Source organism: Fragaria vesca, linkage group LG2, assembly GCF_000184155.1.
Source record: "Fragaria vesca subsp. vesca linkage group LG2, FraVesHawaii_1.0, whole genome shotgun sequence".
Classification (NCBI taxonomy): Eukaryota; Viridiplantae; Streptophyta; class Magnoliopsida; order Rosales; family Rosaceae; genus Fragaria; species Fragaria vesca.
Window position 1 is genome coordinate 28,353,169 of NC_020492.1, and position 21,479 is coordinate 28,374,647.

Sequence of the window (21,479 nt, forward strand, 5' to 3'; positions counted from 1 at the left end):
CTATTTTCTCAAAAAAGATATACGTCTCTGTTATCTATTATCTTATTTTCTTTCTTGTCAAACCCTTGTCGTGTAACATCGCTGAGGCTGTCACTCTTGTGTTTTAGTTAGTTGAGATAGGTTTTACATCTATATATTTTGTATTGTATTGAAATGCTTATTTAGCTTCTTTTGTATTACGTTTAGGGAGTTTTATGAATTAAGCATATATTCAAATGGAAAGGCTCATTACGTCCCTCCTCTCTCTAGTTGTATCTTTTTTTCATCTATAAATTGCTCTTGCACAGTTATTTTTTTTATTTTAATGAAAGCCTAAGTCTCACTCGATTGCAATTCCTAAATCTATCCTGTATGTGGAAACATATTCAGTGGACCTTGATCATTTCTGAAAAAACTTGCAGATGCGTAAGTGTAATTAATGAAGGATACACGTGGTTTCTCTATTTTGTAGTTACCTAGTTGGGTAGTTACCTAGTTGGTTGTGTGTGATTTTTAGTTTTTTTTTTTTTTTTTTTTATTTTTTAAATTTTTAAGAAAATAAAATAAAATAAAAAGGTAGGAACGACACCGTTTTGTTAGGGAAGCTAAACAGCGCCAGTTCATCTGCTTACCTCGAATCAATGTGGACATGTCAACAACCTCTTTACTTTGCTTCGGAGTTTGGAGTCAATCTCCCCAAATCCAAAGAAGCAACACAACCTCTGCAACTCCACTTGTCTCTGTTTGAGTCTCTCAGTCTCACCCACATCATGATCATGAAGAACAAGAAGAACACCCACACCCCAATCCCCAGTTCCATTCCAAGACTCCACCTTTTGCTCCTCCTCTCACTCTCACTCTCTTCTACTTCTTGTTCATCCTCATTGCTCAAAAAGCCACCCCCTCTTCCAATATTACCCCTCCCCTCAGCTCCCCAGCTCCAATGGCAACTCGGCCACATGGCCATGTTCCTCCACTTCGGACCCAACACCTTCACCGACTCCGAATGGGGCACCGGCCACGTTGACCCCTCCGTCTTCAACCCCACCAACCTCAACGCCACTCAGTGGGTCCAAGTTGCCAAAGACTCAGGCTTCTCGCGCGTGATCCTCACCGCCAAACACCACGATGGCTTCTGCTTGTGGCCCACCGACTACACCAACTACTCGGTCAGCTCCAGCCCCTGGAGGAACGGCGGTGGTGACGTGGTGGGTGAGCTTGCTAAGGCTGCTAAGGACGCGGGTATTGGATTGGGGCTTTACCTTTCGCCTTGGGATCGGCACGAGCAGTGTTATGGTAACACTCTGGAGTATAATGAGTTCTATATGGGTCAAATGACGGAGCTGCTCACTAGGTAATGTTTGGTTTAGTTGTGCAGTTATTATGAACTATATATTACTTAACTAGTGAGTTGTAGCTGTTTTTGTTATGTGGATTTGGAATAGTACTTGGCATTCTTGTTTCATGAAAATCGAGGCTATGGGGTTCGAATGGTGTTAGGATTTCATGTTCTGTATGGCTGCAATTTCGTTAGTTTGTGTGCTTTCTTGGATTGACTACATGTTATTGATATGTTTCTACTAGTTGTACATTGAGGTTTTGATATTCGTATTGTCTCGGTTCAACTTCGTGATCACTGATTGTGTATGAATTTGTATACTGTGATGTGATCGGGTGTCCTGCCATATAAGACCATGTAAGTTTAAATCTTTCTTTCTTAGTTTTGGTTTGAAATGCAAGTATAGTTTAAAATTTCTATCTTAACCACCAATCAGCTCTAAGCAAACCAGATTTACACATTTACTGCTATTCAGGGGATGTTTCTAGAAAGACTCATCTCTACTAACATAAACAGCACATGAAATGAGCATTCTACATAAGTTCTCTCAGTTTCTAGTTGAGTCTAAGTTCCTAATGCATTTCAATTGGTTTGGTTTGCTGTATTTTTTTCTTACTTCCTTCTTTGGCTGAGTGTGTGTGTGTGCATGGATTTATAGATTAGGTCTTTCTTTTTTCTTTGGTTTTACTGGTCGTTTCTCTGATCCTTGTTAGTTTTCTTGAGTTCTGATTAGTCTTGAATGGGTAAGAATGTTCCGCTTTCAGTACTTGAAATCTGTCCAGTTTAGTTCTTTGGTGGTTGAGTCTATTTTACTATAAGCAACTTACAGCTCCTTATAATGCCACTTGAATTCTGTTTAGCATCTTTCTTGAGAATCAGTCTTTTGGATGTTAAAGTGTCTTCTACTTTTGTTAGTCAGTTGCACCTTGGCAGTTGTCACACGGTTGTAGACATTAAGGGGATACCAGTAGTCCATTAAACAGGCATTTTTTTAGATTACCATGTTCTCTGTAGCTATATCACTTATCTGCTCTCTTTAAACGAATTCATTTGTAGTTTTCTCACATTATTGCCTTGTTGTTACTTTTGTTTCATATGCTTTTACACTGATGCTTTGATTTTTTTTTTCTTTCAACTTGGTTGTTTCTGCGTTATAGAGATTTGATATAACCTTTTGGTTTGATTTTCAATGAATTTCATGAGGAGAGATACAAAGCAGTTGATTTGTTTTTTCTTTTTCTGTTTTTAAATTGGACCAGGTATGGAAATATCAAGGAAGTATGGTTGGATGGAGCAAAAGGGGAAGGGGAAAAAGATATGGATTATTTCTTTGATTCTTGGTTCAGTCTGATTCATCAACACCAGCCAGGGGCTGTCATTTTCTCTGATGCTGGTCCCGACACCAGATGGGTTGGCGATGAAGCTGGGGTTGCTGGGTCTACTTGTTGGTCTCTTTTCAATAGGAGTTCTGCCAAGATTGGTGACACTGATTTCCAGTTGAGTTTGCTTTTCTAACTTCCATTAGCTTTTTTTTTTTTTTTTTTCCTTCCAGCACTCATATATGTCTGCATGCTGTTTATACATATTTATCCCATAGGTATCCTACATGCTTAAAGGGCGTAAATGAGTAACTTAAGTCAAATCTCCACTTAAGTGCACTAACCAAAAACCAAGAAAACAAGAAGGAATCTATGAGCATAGATTATTCCTATGAAATATCTTTTTCTATTAACTATTAAAGAAAGCTATAAGCTAATCTGATCTGCATATCTACTAGATATTCAAGAGGAGGTGATCCATTTGGTCATGATTGGGTACCGGCCGAGTGTGATGTCTCAATCCGTCCTGGTTGGTTTTGGCATTCATCCCAAGTTCCAAAATCTGCAAGGACTCTACTTGAACTATACTGCAAATCTGTTGGTAGGAACTGTCTCTTGTTACTAAATGTACCTCCGAACTCTTCTGGTCTCATATCAGCAGAAGATATTGAAGTGCTTAAGGAATTCAGTGAGCTCCGGAGATCTATATTCTCACAGAATCTAGCCAAAGATGCCAAAATTCGTGCAAGCAGTACGCGAGGGAGTGCCAATAATTCTTGGTTCAACCCCTATAATGTCGTTGAAGAAGGTTTTCATTCCTATTGGGCACCTGAGGAGAATCAGTCAAATTGGGTTTTATACTTTGATCTTCAAGAACTAGTATCATTCAATATTCTTCTAGTTGAAGAGCCAATTCACATGGGACAACGGGTTATTAAGTTCCATCTTCAGATCCTGAATGAAAATGGTGAGTGGAATAAAGTAACTAATGGAACCACTGTGGGATATCGGAGGCTTTTGCAATTTCCTATAGTTAAGTCTCGGAACTTGAGGTTTGTCATCGAGAAGTCCCGGGCAGAACCACTGATTTCCTATCTGGGTTTATATATGGATCCTTTTTCCACTTTAAGCAACATATCTGATTCAACCACGCAGACAAGCATCAATAGCAGTCAAATTCTTCCCCATATTGATTTCAATCATTCTCAAATTGCTGTATTATAGGTTACAGGCTACATTTTTGCATGTCAAGATACTATCATTTCCATTGTTGTCTCTCAATCCTTTTTTAATACTGAATGTAGATTTCATGGAAATACTGCCATTGTGAATATTTCAAGAAACTGTTTACTAACTATTACCAGGTTGTGAAATTATGCATTATGAGTTAATATTGTAGCCTATGAGATTTCATTTACAGTACAGAAAATTTAGATAGTGTCGTATATGAAACAGCCGCGTAACTGTTCTCTTCTTTTTCCACGGAGCTTGTTGGAGGCTATCTCATATGAAAAACTGAATACTTGGGATGGGGATGTTATTAGGTGTTGTCCATCTGCAGTTGGGAAAAACATAGTGTGCACAAAGACACTAGTTTATAAAATAAAACAATGTGGAGGTGAGGCTCATTTCATTGGCAGTACATCTCTGGTGTTACTATCCAATCTTTATCGACTATCTTACCCTCCTTGACCCTGTAACTGGATCAAAGAAAGTTGTAAACAAAGATCCTAAAGGGCTAGTACACATAAATTGAAACATGAAAATGAAAAAAGGAAATCATATCAGAGAATAGGCCAATGTATCCCATTCTTTAAGTTATGAATTGCAAAACTTTGCATATTATGCTTATGGCATGGTGTTCTTCACTTGCTCAGCCTTAACCTTTAAATAAGTACTGATTTATGCAGTCTAACGTTGACATACGCCAAGACACATGTAACTCTATTTTCAAACGAAAACGAACGTTGAGGGAGGTGAAGCACACATAGAGAAGTAACAAACACACACGCACACCAGTTATAGCACGGGAAGTGGAGAAATGCAGACACACACGAGACAGTGGAGGTAAATATCATAGCATTAACAAGACAATTTGAATTCTGTACTCCAAAGTCCAATCTAATCTCACCCCTCCTCTCTACAATCTACTATTTTTTCTTATTGACCATAGGTGATTCAAGTGATTCGTTCCATTGAAATGTCGTTGAAAGAACAAGTGATATCCCCTAATTTTCAGTGTAGGCACCAAAAATCTCTAAACAGCTAAATAATGTGCTCAATATTTCAGGACTAACTTCTGCACCCTCACATGCAACTTGCAGACTGTGAACCAAGTCACTAGAACTCAGGGGTCACATTTGATTTAGTAATTTCATGGACCAGCAGAATAAAAAAAAAAAAAAAAACCCGACCAATATTTTGATTGTTTCTTCTCATGTGTGTCTATACTTCAATGTTAAATTATGAAATCGATCCCAATCACTCAAACATATCAAATAGTGCATAAATGGTCCAAGTACTCCTCAAATTTAGACCCGTGTCACACAGCAATAGCAAATAAGTATAAATAATATATTACCACATCCAGCTACATATTTTCGTCATTGGACTTCACCATCCAACTTATAGAGAGATAAGAAAAGTGGAAGACTACAAAATCTTAAATAAGTGCAATTTTGACAGTGCCTAATTCTAACAATCACCCAAAAAATAGAAATGCAAGGCAGAAGATACCAATCTTATTCCTATTCAACTTCTCATAACACAAGACCTGAGGAGATATAAACTACCATTAGATTTGGTTAACCAGCAGGTGACTTCATACCAAACCGATAACTGAATCCAAGTTAGGAGAAAGGATTCACACCCCTGTTAGGCAAAATGCCACCCTCAAGTATAAGAGGTACAAGTAATAGTATAGGGATTTAAGAAAGGTTGTCGAACCCACGAGGATTGGATTCCTTTCACTAGCTAGGGTGTTAACCTCAGGAGAGCTAGAATATGCAAATGTACAATCACAAACCTAAACACACAAAGAAATCTAGGCTCATGGTGAGTATGTGCATTGTGAAAGTAGTGATTTGATTTTTGAGTTTTTGAAGTTGTGAACTAAACTAAACTAAATGCTCAAATGTAAACTAAATTACTCTAAACTAAACTAGCGGGATAATAGATGAATGAAGTTAGGATTCAAATTGTCTACCACTAACCTCCCTTGCAAGTATTGATGCAAATCAAAATGAATGATGCTAAGCTAATCAACCAATTTCTCTCCTTGCATCCCTCTCGGGTATGACAAGGGACATGCTCCTTTTGTGGTATTAAGCAACCCCTCTGTGTAGTACTTAACTACTTAAGTCATGCATTTCAATCCGGTCATGCATTTCAATCCGGTTAGGCATCTAATGCATTACCCTAAGTGCATAAAGTTTGGAGATGAAGAAACTATGCAAACCAACCAAGCTTATCTCTAAGTGATTGTAATTCACAACCCCTACATGCACACCTAATGTGCTTTCATGCTTTAACATTCAAAGGTTACCAAGCTTTAAACATCATATCATGTCATGGCAAACACACATACTCAAAGTGGTAAATTCTAAGCATATGTATTCAACTCTTGAACTAGCATGTAGGAATGTTAACTAAAATTGCATCAAATCATAATATAGCATCAATAAATACAAGATTGGTTAGGGCTTTCAACCTTAACCCCAACAAAGTACTACTCACTCATAATTACATAAAAAAACTTCATAATCAAATTAAACATCAAAATAGATCTAGAGTTTAAGAGAGAGAGTTGGCTTAGTGGTGTGTTGATTGATCCCAAAGCTCACGTCTTGGTGGTGGTGGTGATGATGGTGATTTCCTCTCCTTCTTGCTCTTGATGTTTGATGATAAGAGGTGATGAAGCTTGATCAATGCTTTGTATGAATAGGTGGAGTGGATGGAGAAAATAGTATAGATAAGAGAATGAAGAAATGGTGTAGTGGTGGTGGTGTTAATGGAGGTTTGGGTAAGAGATGGTGGTGGTGATGGAAGAGATGGAGTAGATTGGGGGAGGAAAAAGAAGAAGATGGGTTTGGATTTTGGGAGAAGGAGATGGAGGTTTGTGGTGGAAAAAGAGAGAAAAAAGGTGTCTAGTGGTGAATGGGTGGATGATGGTCTTGTAGTGGATAGATGTATGCTTATTATATAGAGGAAAGATAAGTGAAAATGGGGGAAAAAGAGAGCCAAAACAGCCCTCTTCCCTAATTCAACCGTAAGGGAGAGAAGGAAGAGTGTGAGAGTGTCCATGAATTGCCAAAAACAAGACAAAAATGTAGGGAAATGATGGCATAGGTTAGAGTAGGTAATGATGATGTTTAAAGCATGGGACGTCTATTATCCAAAGAGTAATAGAATGAATTTCATGTTGTCACTCAATCACCATTCTTCTCCTTGCTCTTCCTATATGATGACAGGAAAAGCTATGGCACCACCTTAAGTGGTGGTGCACCGCCATTTGTGCCACCAATAGTGGTGGTTCGACGGAATCCGAAAATTTACGTTTCGCTCCACATTGGACCGCAATTCTTCTTAGCTCCGATTCATATTAATACCAAAAATCAATCTTTCCTTCACTCTTGCATTTTACCTAGATAAATAGATAAATTATTTATTGAAAGCTAAAATGAACTCAAAAACAAGTTAAAGTCAAAGTTTAGGGGAATATAAACATGTGTAAATTATGGTCTAACAACCCCCTTCCTCAAACTCCATATGAAAAGAATTGTGGTTAAAGTTCCACTGTTTCAGCCAATACATGACCTCCGGAAAATACATATAAGCAAACAACGAAATAGAAGGTATAAGAAAATCAAAAACAAAGAACCAAAGAGGAGTCTATAGGTGGGCATACCAAATGCATCAATGGACTGACTTAATAATAACATAAACAGGCAGAAGCACAACAGTAGGGAGACAAAAGAAATTTTCATAACAAAATCTAGAGGAATCACATAAAAGGACACACATTTTCATAACAAAATCTAGAGGAATCCTATTAATATCATGGTCAACCTGAAACAAGTTAAAAACCTCAAGCCTACAATTTCAGGACTAATTTCTGCACACTCACACGCAACTTGCAGAAGTGAAGTTTTCCTAAAAACACTCGAAGCACAAGAAAAACAAAAGTAGAGAACTCATCTTTGAGGTTCTTGACCAATTACAGTTGAGCATTCTCATTAGCAAAAACATATCGCTCAAATCCACGGCTGAAGCTTCAATTCCTCATCCTCCTACTGCAAGCAAAGATCCAATTGCATCATTATCGCAAGAACCCAAAAGTAATAGTTAAAAACCTAAAACAAGAAAGGCAGGGGGAAATCACCTGAGCAGAGCACACAAATAGGGCACTAGCAACATCGAAATCACTGCCGCCATGACTTGCAGATTACAGCGCTCCCAGTCAGTAGCCAATTGGCTGAAAGCATTGTCAATGGCAAGCGCCACTAACACAGTCAGCCACCCTTGGTTGAATCTAAACCCCTTTGCCTTCTTGGCACAATCCAAACCGAAACTCCGAGCTTTGTTGCCCAAATTAGAAGCGCAGTCAATCGCTTTCTTCGCCAAATCAGAAGGCACGCCCTCTTCTTTCTTGGCCTCAGCAGAAGCCTTCTTGCCCTCGCCAGTATCGAGCAGCTTTGCTCTCTTGCCACAGACCTAACCCCCTTGCCCGCCTGTAACGAACCTGGATTTGAAATATAAACTAAGCTAGATCTAAGCTAAGAAAGGAAATAGTAGTAAAGAGAAAATAAAACTTTCCTTCATGGCTGCCCGAACTAGGGTTTCTACAGTGCATAAATACCCATATTGACGAGTGTGATCTTGCCACATGGCACACATCTACGTCTGCTGAGAACTAGTTCTAAACAGCTGGAAATGCAATCACGTGCAAGGCACGATTACAACTTACACAACACCAAGTAAAACGACACCGTCTCCTACCTTTCCTAGAGCTACTAAGCCATTATTCACAGACTCATGACATTGCTACCTCCTGCAAAACAAACTTGTCCACAAGTTTGATACCTTAAGTAATCTCAATGCTTGAACTCCGGAAATCTGCGGGTGATGTGATCTGCAAACTCCCAAGTAGCATCCTCGGCTTCAGCTCCCATCCATTTAATTAACCACTGTGCAGCTGCCTCACCTCTCCTCTTCACCAATCTTGTTTGCAGCACTGCCTCAGGTTCCCATTTCACAGTTCCAGCTTCAGACAGATGGGGAAGATGTGCCTCTGCTGTCACATTAGCGCCCAGTTTCTTCCTTAACAAAGAGACATGAAAAACATCATGTATCTTTGCATAAGCTGGAAGTTTGAGCTTGTAAGCTACACTTCCCACCTTTTCCAGAACTTCAAAGGGACCAAAATATTTGGCAGAGAGTTTGTGGAACACCCTTTTGTGGGCTGACTGCTGCCTATAAGGTTGGAGCTTCAAATAAACCAAGTCGCCTACTTCAAACTTCCTTTCAGTGTGTTTCAAATCATAATACTTCTTCATTCTAGATTGAGCTTTTTCCAGGTTCTTCTTGAGTACTGTCAACAACTCATCCCTATTCCTCAAGTCTTGGTCCACATTAGCAACTGATGTAGACCCTGGAAGATAGATTTTAACAGAAGGTGGTTCATATCCATACAAAGCTTGAAATGGTGTCATGTCAATTGCTGAATGATGTGAAGTGTTGTACCACCACTCTGCCCATGGAATGGCTTACACCCAGCTGTGGGGTTTCTCCCCAATAACACATCTCAAGTACTGTTCCAAGGTCTTGTTGAGGTTCTCAGTCTGGCCATCTGATTGTGGGTGGTAAGCAGAAGATCTGCTTAACTGAGTTCCTTGAAGCTCAAAGAATGCTTGCCAAAAAAGACTTAAGAATATGGGATCTCTATCAGAGATGATGTTAACTGGCATTCCATGCAGTTTGGCTACCTCTTGCACAAAAACCTTAACCAATGTTGCAGCTGAATATGGATGAGACAAAGGAATGAAGTGAGCATACTTTGTTAGTTTGTCAATGATGACCCAGATCACTGTTTTTCCTTCTGACTTTGGCAAAGCTTCTATGAAATCCATGGAGATTGTGTGCCACGCTTGTGGAGGTATGCTTACCGGTTGCAAGAGCCCAGGTGGCATGACTGTTTCTGCATGTTGTTGTTGACACACATCACAGAAAGCTACAAACTCCTTAACACTTTTCTGCACCCCTGGCCACCTGAAATTTCTTGTGACCCTCTTGTATGTCCTAGCTCTCCCAGCATGACCTCCCAACTTCCCTCCATGTAGCTCCTCAATCACCTTACTACGCCATTCATCAACTGGAGGCACAAAGATCCTATCTTTGTAGTAGAGCAAAGAGTTTACCAGCTTGTAGTGTTTCTTCTCCCCTCCTTGCTGCAATAATCTCACAATTATGGCTGTTTCTCCATGGTTGAGACATGCCTGTTTTAACTCATTGACATACTCCTGCACAGGTTTTGATATTCCCATGATCACAGCCAGCGAAGGCCTTCTTGATAAGGAATCAGGACCTGCATTGTTCTTTCCAGCTTTGTATTGAATGGTATAATCATATCCCATTAACTTGATTAACCACTTTTGTTGAGCTGGTGTAGTGATTTTCTGCTTTAAGAAGTACTCAATGGTTCTGTGGTCAGTCAGAATCTTGAAATGATGCCCCAGGAGATAAGGCCTCCACTGTTGTACAGCTGATACCACTGCCAACATCTCCTTGTCGTAAACCGATAGAGCCAAGTGTTTTTGAGCTAATGCCTTGCTCATGAAGGCAATTGGATGACCTTCTTGGGACAATACTGCTCCAATGCCTACATCTGAAGCATCAGTTTCCACAACAAATTCTTTTGTAAAATCTGGAATTGCTAGCACTGGTGTGGATGTTAGAGCCTCCTTCAGTTCTTCAAATGCTATGACTGCAGCCTGGGTCCACTTGAATCCACCTTTCTTAAGCATGTCAGTGAGAGGTTTAGCTATAATGCCAAAACCCTTAACAAACTTTCTATAATATCCAGCCAATCCCAAAAACCCCCTCAGTTGCTTAAGAGTTTTTGGTTGTTCCCACAGTTTGATGCACTCAATCTTGACCGGATCTACAGCCACTCCGGCAGCACTGATCACATGTCCCAAGTATTCTACTTTGTCTGTCCCAAACTCACACTTACTTTCTTTCACTTTCAATGAATGCTGCTGCAATTTGGATAACACCAAATCTAAGTGCTCCACATGAGTTTCCACAAAAGGACTGTACACCAGGATGTCATCCATAAAAACAAGGGTGCATTTTCTCAAGCAAGGTCTCAAAACATCATTCATAACAGCCTGAAATGTTGAAGGGGCATTAGTGAGTCCAAAGGGCATCACTAAAAACTCATAATGTCCTGAATGTGTCCGAAAAGCAGTCTTAGCCACAGCCTCCCCATGCATCCTGATTTGGTAATAACCAGACCTCAAGTCCAGCTTAGTAAAGATCACAGCCCCATGTAACTCATCGATTAGCTCATCTACCATCGGAATTGGGTACTTGTCCTTCACAGTGACAGCATTAAGAGCCCTGTAGTCTACACATAACCGCCACGAACCATCTTTCTTTTTTACCAACAAAACTGGGGATGAAAAAGGGCTAACACTTGGTCTTATCACTCCATTCTCCAACAAATCTTGGATGATTTTTTCAATTTCAGTTTTTTGAAAATGGGGGTATCTGTAAGGTCTCACATTCACAGGAGGGGTGTTGGGAAGTAACTCGATTTTGTGGTCTTGATTTCTGGCTGGTGGCAACTGGTTAGGGGTGTCAAAAACTTGGGGATACTTCTGTAAGACTTGGTTAATCAGAGGGTGTATTTCAGTTGTTTTTAGTGTTTGGGGCTCATGATGTGCAGAATTCAGTTGAATCAACATAACTTCTCGCTCCTTTCGCAACAGCCTAGTCATGGATTTGCAACTGACCATGCTAGCTTGCAATTCAGTTTCCCCCTGAAGCAAATATTGATGACCCTGCTGAATAAACTTCATGCACATTGTTTCAAAATTCCACACTATGTCTCCAAGACTTTTCAACCACTGAGCCCCTAGAATTACCTCACAACCTGAAATAGGTAGGATGTAATATGCAGTAGTAAGAGCATATTGTTGGAGTTTGATTGTTACCTGCGCCATCCCTTTTGTCTCCATGACATCACCACTGGCCAGTCTCACCCTAAGTGGCTTGATTGGTTGAATCACCACCTTGGCTCGTTTGACAACTGTTGGATGGATGAAATTATGGGAAGCTCCTGAATCTACCAACACATGCACCTGGTGTGTGTGACATTCACCCTTTAGCTGCATTGTTTGACTATTGATACAATCTCCCACAGCATGTAGCTGCAATTCAACTCCTTCTATAGCATTCAACTCCACTCCCTGGTCAATTTCCATCCCTGCCGTCATTTGTTCCACCGGCACCTCAACCTCATCCTCTTCTTGTACCACCTCAATCACCATCAAAGCTTGACCCTTCCTGCAATTATGTCCAGGCCTAAAGATTTCATCACAGAAAAAACACTGGTTTCTCGCCCTTCTCTCTTGGTACTCAACTTGTGTCAATCTCTTATTAAGGCCTCCCATAATACCCCCTTGCGGTTGTGCCAATCTTGCAGGTTGTTGAACTTTCTGAAGGTTGGCATTGTGGTTGTAATTGTATGCTTGTTTCAGAGGTGCCACTGGTGGTCTGGCCTGAGTCATAACTTGAAAATGACCTCTTGTTTTCATCTCTTTCTCTTCATAGATCTTGGCCAGCTCACATGCCTCATATAAAGAAGTTGGTTTTAGAGCTCTCACATCAGAATGTATGGTTTCTTTCAACCCTTCAATGAAGAATGACAACAGATTCTGGGAAGAGAAACCATGAGACCTCCTTGATAGCTTGGTGAATTCTTCCATGTAGCTCTCAACCGAGCCTGATTGCTCCATTCTAGCCAAAGCAGTCTGATAATCCCCTCTTCGATGACTACCAAACTCTCTCATAAGTAATTCTGCTAACCCTGCCCATGAATTAGGGAATTCATGTTTGAACATGAACCACCTATCCGAGGCCTTCTCTGTCAAGTGCAATGTGGCAAGAGTTAGCTTTCGGTCCTCAGGGATTTGGTAGAATGCAAAAATCTGTTCAGCTTTATTCAGCCACTCAACCGGATCTCCTCCTCCAAAAGTACTCCATTCTAACTTCATCTGTTTCATTGTGGGTAAACTGGGGTCATATGGATTCTGATGATACTGTTGTGCTACATAAGGCTGCATATTTGGGTATGTATTAGCACTCATCTGGTTACTATGGTATGGACTAGCCGTGGTTGTGGAAACCATGGTATATTTTGGATATGGTATGGTTTGTGGCTGTGGAATATGAGTACCAAAAGAAGCTGGTGTATAGGTATGGGCAAAACTGGTTTGTGTATAAGGTTGGACAAAACTGGTATGTGTGTATGGTTGGACAAAACTGGTTTGAGGAAAATTTGGGGCAAACTGGTTTTGAGCAAAATTTGGCATGGCGGTTTGGGATTGCACAAAATCTTGTGAAAAATTTGCACAATTTGGTGTATATGGTGGTGGTTGGTTTCCAAAATTGGCATTCTGAAAAATCTGGTTAGGATGTGGTCTAGCCGATCCATTCACTTGGGACTTGCTTCCACTCGTTTGACCTTTCTCCAAACTGACTCTCTTTCCCTTATCCAACACTGGTTTTGGTGTAGTCACCTTGGTCACTGTAAGGGTATTCATAACCACCCCAGAATCATTTGTAATAATGGGCTGACTAGTGTTAAACTGCAACAATGGCTCAACATCCCCAACACTAGTATTGACCAAAGGTGGGTTTTGAGAACTGTTACCCCCCGGTGAACTAGTCCCTGAGCTCGCCATAGCATGAGTGGAACCAGCAGAGTCCTGCAAAGCCCCCAAAACAGTAGCTCCACCTTCAGGGAGAGCAGATCCAAGCCTGAGAGGTGTAGAGCTCACCGGTTGCACTGGTGCCACTGTAGACTCCCTCAAGGCTCGAAACTCAGCCATCATCTCAGTACGGAAAGCATTCAAGGACTCCTGATACACATTAAGAGTGGTCTGAAGCTCCCCGATCTGCGCAGCAGTGTGCTCCTTGTGATTGTGAAGCTCAGTCTCCAAAGTGGGTAAATCACCACTCTGAGAACCTGTTGCGAGCTGATTTGCACCAGCTACCTTGTTCTTACCCATAGTACCCAGAGCGAGGGCTCTGATACCAGATGTAACGAACCTGGATTTGAAATATAAACTAAGCTAGATCTAAGCTAAGAAAGGAAATAGTAGTAAAGAGAAAATAAAACTTTCATTCATGGTTGCCCGAACTAGGGTTTCTACAGTGCATAAATACCCATATTGACGAGTGTGATCTTGCCACATGGCACACATCTACGTCTGCTGAGAACTAGTTCTAAACAGCTGGAAATGCAATCACGTGCAAGGCACGATTACAACTTACACAACACCAAGTAAAACGACACCGTCTCCTACCTTTCCTAGAGCTACTAAGCCATTATTCACAGACTCATGACACCGCCTCAGCAGAAGCCTTCTTGCCCTCGCCAGTATCGAGCTGCTTTGCTCCCTTGCCCTCATCGCCATCAGAGCTAACCCCCTTGCCCTCATCCATATCCATTGTGGTTACTGGTTAATTGAGTTTCGCAGAGAGTGAATGGAGAAGAAGAAAGAGAGAAATGAGAAAAATGAGAGAAGTGGGTGACTGGTTTTGTGTGCTTGTTGCAAAGAATATTACTTTACCCCCTTATATAGTTGATAGCTAGCGAGAAATCCTGGCTGTCAGATCGTTGGCTTTTATCCTTTGTATTGTTTTTTTCATAATTTTGGTTATTTTATTTTGGGTGATGCTGTTAACACACAACTTTTTACTGTTAACACACCCTATCTATGAAGATAGTCAATCATAAAACAAATTCAAGTGGCAAGTTCGTAAATAAATTTAAAATATGTGGATATAAAAATACATGAAATGTGTTAATAGCAAAAAAAAGTGTTAAACATAAAAAAGAAACCAACTTTATTTGTACGAAGAACGACAAAAAATTAAAATGAGTCTACCTTCCTGTCTGGCAGCGAGTCTTTTAGTCATGGTCAAACGAGTCTTTCTGACTCTGTGTGAGTCTGCTAACATCGTGTTACTTGCATGAAAGGGAAAGATCGAGTTAGGAGTCAAGGCATTAGCTAGTCGCAAGATACTAGCTAGTCGATAGATAGGAACTGGGTTGTGAGATTGGATTTGGGGTTGCGCTTCATGGATATGATAAGGGCGGGGGACAATGTGGTTCGGAGTAGTGTTCACATGGTCAGTCACCATTAGATTTATATCCAATGGTTAAAAATAAAACAACTCTACTTAAAAATAATTCTCCCCACCCTTGGATTTAAATCTAATGATGATTGACCATAAATCTTTTGGGTTACGTACCCTCAAGAATACACGCCATACCCTTGCTCCATATAACGGTGCCGACATTTATGCTTGTGTGGCCTCACTGAGTTACCTCACACAAACATCACCCACACAACAACCACCACCACCAAGCTTTCCAATCCCTAACATACCAGTCACTCATCCCCTCACTTAAGATTCGTTTTCACCACACACATCCTTACAAGATTCAAATTCATTCCAACATACATCACACTCAGACACCAACAGCTCGATCAAACTAGAAAGAGCTCTTTGTTATTAGCTTTACAACTTCGCGTTTACAGAGTTTATAATTCAGGCTTGCCCATTGATTAATAAATTGTTCATCTCTTACCAAAAAAAAAAGACATTGGAAGTTCATTCCATAAGGCTTGTGTTGTTCCTTTTTGGGGTAGGCGGATAAAAGTAACAAAACAAGACTTTCTGCTTTTCATATCAGTGATGCAGCAACGTATGAGTCTAGCATGTGACGAGATAATATTAAATTATTAATGCTTCCAGATGTACAATTCTAGTATTGTAGAATTCCAACGATAAGGAACATCAGTTTTGAAGTTCATTCCAGAATTGTAGAATTGTACATCAACTTCCACATCCAATTCTGCAACCCAACTCACCATATTTGATGTTCCTGGAATCGTTGGAATTGTAGAATTGGATGCGGAAGTTGGGTTGCAGACTGTTCAGGTTGATGTGAACTACTGTTGAGCCATTTCGTTTGATACTCTGATGTTTCCTTTAGTTGTTGTTTCGATTATTAGAATTGTGGAGTTTGTGGTATTAGAATTGCAAAATTTGTGGAAGTAGAAGATAGATCTTAAATTGGATGAAGATCTCATAAGCTGAAGATAGAGAGGCCTCAGTTGAAAGAGAGAGAGAGGATTATGCAGTCCTGTGCGGCATATAGGAAAAAGGGGGAGAGCAAAAAAGAAGAAAAAAGATATTGCCAATTGCATGGAAGTGTCGACGGTGAAGATTGCATCACTTTAGAACCTGATATTGGAGTTCAAGAGGTAATCAGTCGGAATGACATTGCATTGCAAGTAGAGTGACCAAGGCTTCATAAAAGTAGGGCTAGGCATGAGATGAGATGAGAAGGGATTAGGGTCATCTTACGGCCCGTATAGGATATTGCACACGGGACGGGATCAGGACGGCCTTTACGTTTTTAAGACTTGATCCCACTCAAGTCCCGTCTCATACGGCAACGGGACGGGACGGGCCCAATCCTGCTATCCTAGCCTAATATCAAAAACTCAAACTAGAAAATAAATACATAACCTTACATGATAATGATATCAATATAGATTACATCATCTGAATCCATAATTCTTAACTACAATTAAACTAGAGTAACATCAATAATCCACAATTACTCAAGTTCACACATCAAAAATTAATGACCCTCTTGTGCATTTTCCAATCTGCGTCGACAAAATGGGCAGTAAGGGTTTCCAACCCATGTGTTTTTCCTAAGGTGTTTCGTCTTAGAGTATGGTGTTCAAATAAGGAAAGTAAATCATTATTGATGATGGTGTACCTGTAATCTTGTTGATTACAGAGAAGGAAGGAGGCATTATTGCCTACCACTAATAGGATTGGATTTCCTATTTGGTGAAGAGATCTGATATCCTTATGGCTATATAAGGAGGGGGTCAGTTCTAGGTCTTGTATCGCAGAGACAAAGAGCAAAGTGTGTTCCATTCTCGGTTAGAGAGTGAGAGAGGGCAAAGAGGAGAGAGATAGGAAGAGAAGTGAGAGTCCTTGTTTTCTTATTCTTTCTGGTGTATCCATTATTAATATAATGGAAGTGTTTTCTGCCGGTGGATGTAGGCAAAGATTTTGCTGAACCACCTTAAATCTGTGTTCTTTGTGTCTTATCTATGTGGTTGTTTCTCTTGGTTTGCTGTGTTCTTTTGGGGTTCCTTGACATACATAATTGGCCGATATCTCAACAGTAAGCACCATGTAATTGACGTTTTGAACACTCGTCCAAGTGTCAGTGGTCAGACTCAACCTATACATCCTCAACATCTTCTTCAAATCTCTTTTCTGGGTGTCATACATACCTAGAAAGGCGTTACACAATTTACTTCTACTTGGAACATCAAATAGAGGACAAACTTTCCTACAAAATCCACGGAACCCTTTCTTCTCCACAAAGCTAAAAGGTAGCTCATCAATCACAATCATCTCCACATAAGATTCTAAATAATCTGTTTGGTTATAAGCTACCGTGCTCAATTTATTTGACTTACACATATCCCCAACAATATTTTTCTGCGACTAATTAACCTCACCTGGAAAATACCTACAGTTTTGGTTGATGTGCATGTGCCTAAGCAATCCAGAGGTGCCACTCTTACTCTCAACAGAAAAGTCCCCAATCTTACCCTTATGACAGTAGATGCAATGAGCCCTTTTATGAACTATCTCAATTATCTTCCCCTCTGCATCTTTCACTCTCTCAATTTTCTCATACTCTTTGAAATGCTCCCAAACATGACTAGTCCATTTCGTACCTGATTGTGCAAGACCATCACCATCCTCACCTACAGATGCAGCAGCAGAAGCCACACCACCCTCGCCTACAGATGCAGCAACTTGACCAACTTCAATCTCGGGTTCACTTGCAGGAGGCTGACTTGAACTTGGGTTTGTAGCTTCGACCAGAGAGACGGATGTAACTAGAGGAGATGGTGATGCTACTGATGTCGCTGTTGATGAATTTTGAAGGCCAGAAGCAGAACGGTTGGGTCGCACAATTACTTTCTTTCCTCTCGCCATCGTTTTCGAGTAATTCCCTCTGCATTCAGCCATTCACAATCATGCTTTCACAGAATAGTATACTGTGACCGTAAATTTTATCCTACAGACCTAAACAAGCAAGGTATCAATCCCTTCAATAATTGAATTCTTATACAACAAACCAATACAACTGATAACACGACTAGCAAACATTTCATCAAAACGAAGCATTTTACCAGGCATATGATAAACACTAACCACAAAATATGATCCTACAGAAATAAACAAGCAAGGTATCAATCCCTTCAAGAATTGAATTCTTTACCAGGCAACCAATACAATTGCTCTAAACAATATAACCTAATCACCGCAATGAAAGCTTATATACACCACTCCAAATCGCAAATCCTAAAACCTAGACACGTATATAGATATCATCGAAAAACATATAATACAGATATAATGAACAAAGAAAAAATGATCTTGCCTGACGAGCGCAGAGGCGAGGAGGAAGCGGGTGCCGAGGCGAGGAGGAATCTGGCGGTGAGGTTAGCGGAGGCGGTGGAGGAGTTCAAGGAGAACTGTGTCGGACTTCGGCGGAGTGGGATTGGGATTGGGATGAAACATTGAAACTGAAAGAGTGAAAGACTGCAGAAGAGTTAGTATTAGGGTTCAAAAATGAAAGGTTGAGATCAAAGCATCTAAAAAAACCAACGGCTCAGACACGGGACCGGACGGGCCTTTCGAGCCTCAACTTTTCAGTCCCACATCCCGTCCCGTTGTTTCTCTACGGGACGGGACGGGACGGGCCTAGTGTTTTTAGACTTAGATCCCGTTCCATCCCGTCAAATTTCGGGACGGGACCGGGATTTAGGTTTTTTATGCCCACCCCTACATAAAAGTGATAAAACCCTCTGCACGCCATCGAACACTATCAACCACCCCTCAATTGACCCAACACAATCACACCTATTCAAATGAAAAGTAGGAAAAGATTTGCAAATGAATTTCTGGCCATCACTTAGGCTCAAGAAGCAATTTTTTTCGAGGGAAAAGGGATGAGAACAAAGCATGAGGCACGAAAGTTGGGGATTAGGACGAGAAAACTTGCTTGTGATGAATAGACTTGTCAGTGAGCAACAACATTCTTGACAGGCATGCAGAAAACAAATAGAAAGCAAATATTTGTATACCAAGTCACTTCACTGGGCTGGATGACCTGGATTAAAGAACGATCATGTAACCGAACTGATGTCAAATGCAAAACAACAAAACCAAAGTTCCTCCAACCGAACTAATAGTTAGTTTCTTTTCTTTGTCAAAACTTAATGTAGAACATGAAACTTGTGTAAGGATGTAGAAATTGAACAGGTTATCAAGTTTCAATGGCAATTAACTAGAATAAACAGTCTACAATTGCATCGAGTCAAACGACAAAACCAAATTCCTGAACGTAAAAGTGTCGACAGATCCAAGTAAAAGAAAAGGAAGGGAAAAGAAAATTACCCGTCGCCTGCAGAATGGCTCTAAAGGCAATCTTCTGATGCAAAACTAACCAGCTTTTTACGCTTTTCTTGGAACCCAGCAACCTATATACACGGATCAGTGAGAAATTCGTTTCTGTCCTCTCTAGGATGTCAGTTCTGTCAGCGGAGTCCGTGTTCGAATAAAATTTGTTTGTTGCGTAGTGAAATAATATTTTTCTGGTACTGTCACTCGGTCGGCCTAAACACATTATAAGTGCTATACATAACCCTTAACATACGCCAAGGTGAAGCACAAAGAAAGTGGAGAAATGCAGACGCACACAGGCAAATGGAGGTAAATAACATAGCATTAGCATGGCAACTTGAATTATGTAGTCCAATCTAATCTCACCCCTGCCACTCATCATTCTGTTATCTTTTCTTCTTGACCGAAAGTCATTCAAGTGGTTGGTTCCATTGTAATCTGGTTGAACGAGTGATATCCTCTAATTTTCAGCGTAGTACCAGAAAGTTCTAACCAGCTTAATACTGTACTCTTTATTAGAATCATCACTAGTTTGGGCATCCAAGTTATAGTCAAGCCTAAAATATATGTACACCTACACATATTGGTTGGCTATTGAGCATATTGAAGCCATGCATGCAGTATTGAACTTTTGCTTAAAAGACTCGAAGCGTACCAAAACTAGAACTCATGTGTGTGGTTCTTGACCTATTACGTTCAACATTTGTCATTGGCAATAGCAATCCTCAATTTAATATGTCGTGTACTAGATCAGACCTCAGCGCCGCCATGACGAAAATAGATAAATCTACCAGAAGCATAACCAAGAAAGCAATAAAGAGAGCACATTTCAAAGTGGTAAAGTCTGACAGGACTTACAGATTAACCGATAAGAATTGACAGGCAAAAGGAAAGTCACCAGACACCAGTTACTCCAGAATCTGCTCTCTATCTTTCCCTTTTTGGCATGGAGAAATTTCCCCTTGTGCAGTTCTTTTCCTGGTCATGAAGCTCCTAAAAATGTAAAATAGGTGGGTAAATGGGAATATATAATCTGTACTGGAACAAAATCGAAACAAACACCTACTAATGGAGGAAACTCCAACTTTAGCTACATAATGAAAGTTGAGACCTGGTGCAGATAAAACAGCTTCTCACCAGGAAGAAGGGGAAAAAAAAAATTATCAAAATATTCTGTTTGACTTGGTCCTCTTAAGAGGGGGAAAAAAAACATGCAATATGACCATAAACTTTGGCCCCGGAACCAATGGAGTGAACACTGAATACTTATAACTCCTAAACAGGAAATGAACTTAATGTTACTTCAGCGCACTGATGGTTTTTAGGAAAATAAAGCAAGATCCTGACTACGCTACCCTATCTTTCTTAAGTTCTCTTCACCAAATTCAAAAATCATAAATCATAATCAATGCTGGTGAGCACAACCGCACTGCTCCTTCGACCTGAAATATTGTATCAAACTGGACCCAGGTAAAGTTTAACTCAAACTATTGATATCAAGCCAAAGAATAGAGTATAGCAAACATGTGGAAATTAAATAAAATAAAGGGAACCTAACAAGCGTTGTTTACCAGAAGTTCAAGGGAACTGAACTTGATGCTATTGGGTTTCTGCAGATAATGTACCAACGTACCAACTTGGCAAAATCATAGAAGACTCCAGGAATATAGGGTGTGCACACGCACGCGCACACACATGATGAAAGCAGAAGTAATGATTTGTGACTCATGAAACAAATATGTGGTACTGCAAGTAATGGTATGCAATAAGCAAGTAGATGGTAGGTTGGTACAATAATCATACAGTTGTGAAACAGAAAAAAGTCATTTGCACAAGTTCAGTATTTACTATGACCATCCACCTGAATTGATTATTTCCCATTGTCATACTTCAGAGTTCAGACAAAAGTAACTTTGAACTATGGATTGCATATGAAACATGTTGTGGTAAGATTTCCAACGACCAAATTCAACAAATAAAATTCGGCAATGAAACAATCCCTAGAAAACTAAAGAAAAGAATGGTTAATTAAG

The 21,479-nt window shown here is 40.2% G+C and overlaps 3 protein-coding genes across 3 annotated transcripts; 1 reads left to right on the top strand and 2 right to left on the bottom strand.

The window, feature by feature from the left end:
* The first annotated feature begins 696 nt into the window (after nt 1-696).
* Nucleotides 697-4,004, top strand: LOC101300503 (alpha-L-fucosidase 1-like). Its single transcript, XM_004291599.1, has 3 exons — nt 697-1,333; nt 2,578-2,814; nt 3,096-4,004. The coding sequence occupies exons 1-3, from the start codon at nt 750-752 to the stop codon at nt 3,859-3,861; spliced, it is 1,587 nt and encodes a 528-aa protein (XP_004291647.1). The 5' UTR covers nt 697-749; the 3' UTR covers nt 3,862-4,004.
* Nucleotides 4,005-8,729: 4,725 nt separating this feature from the next.
* On the bottom strand, nt 8,730-9,347 carry LOC101292670. Its single transcript, XM_004293048.1, has one exon. The coding sequence runs from the start codon at nt 9,345-9,347 to the stop codon at nt 8,730-8,732; it is 618 nt and encodes a 205-aa protein (XP_004293096.1).
* Nucleotides 9,348-9,401: 54 nt separating this feature from the next.
* Nucleotides 9,402-14,339, bottom strand: LOC101292971. The gene is made up of 2 exons (XM_004293049.1): nt 14,197-14,339; nt 9,402-13,971 (listed from the first exon to the last, which is right to left on the bottom strand). The coding sequence occupies exons 1-2, from the start codon at nt 14,337-14,339 to the stop codon at nt 9,402-9,404; spliced, it is 4,713 nt and encodes a 1,570-aa protein (XP_004293097.1).
* Between the last annotated feature and the right edge of the window lie 7,140 nt (nt 14,340-21,479).

Bases quoted from the DNA above. Each gene is read 5' to 3' on its own strand.
- LOC101292971 (XM_004293049.1), bottom strand. From the start codon at position 14,339: ATGGCGATGAGGGCAAGGGAGCAAAGCAGCTCGATACTGGCGAGGGCA. The intron at 13,972-14,196 runs GTAAGTTGTAAT...TTTCAAATCCAG, and splicing joins GTCGTTTTACTTGGTGTTGT to GTTCGTTACATCTGGTATCA.
- LOC101300503 (XM_004291599.1), top strand. From the start codon at position 750: ATGATCATGAAGAACAAGAAGAACACCCACACCCCAATCCCCAGTTCC. The intron at 1,334-2,577 runs GTAATGTTTGGT...AAATTGGACCAG, and splicing joins ATGACGGAGCTGCTCACTAG to GTATGGAAATATCAAGGAAG. The intron at 2,815-3,095 runs GTTGAGTTTGCT...CATATCTACTAG, and splicing joins ATTGGTGACACTGATTTCCA to ATATTCAAGAGGAGGTGATC.
- LOC101292670 (XM_004293048.1), bottom strand. From the start codon at position 9,347: ATGACACCATTTCAAGCTTTGTATGGATATGAACCACCTTCTGTTAAA.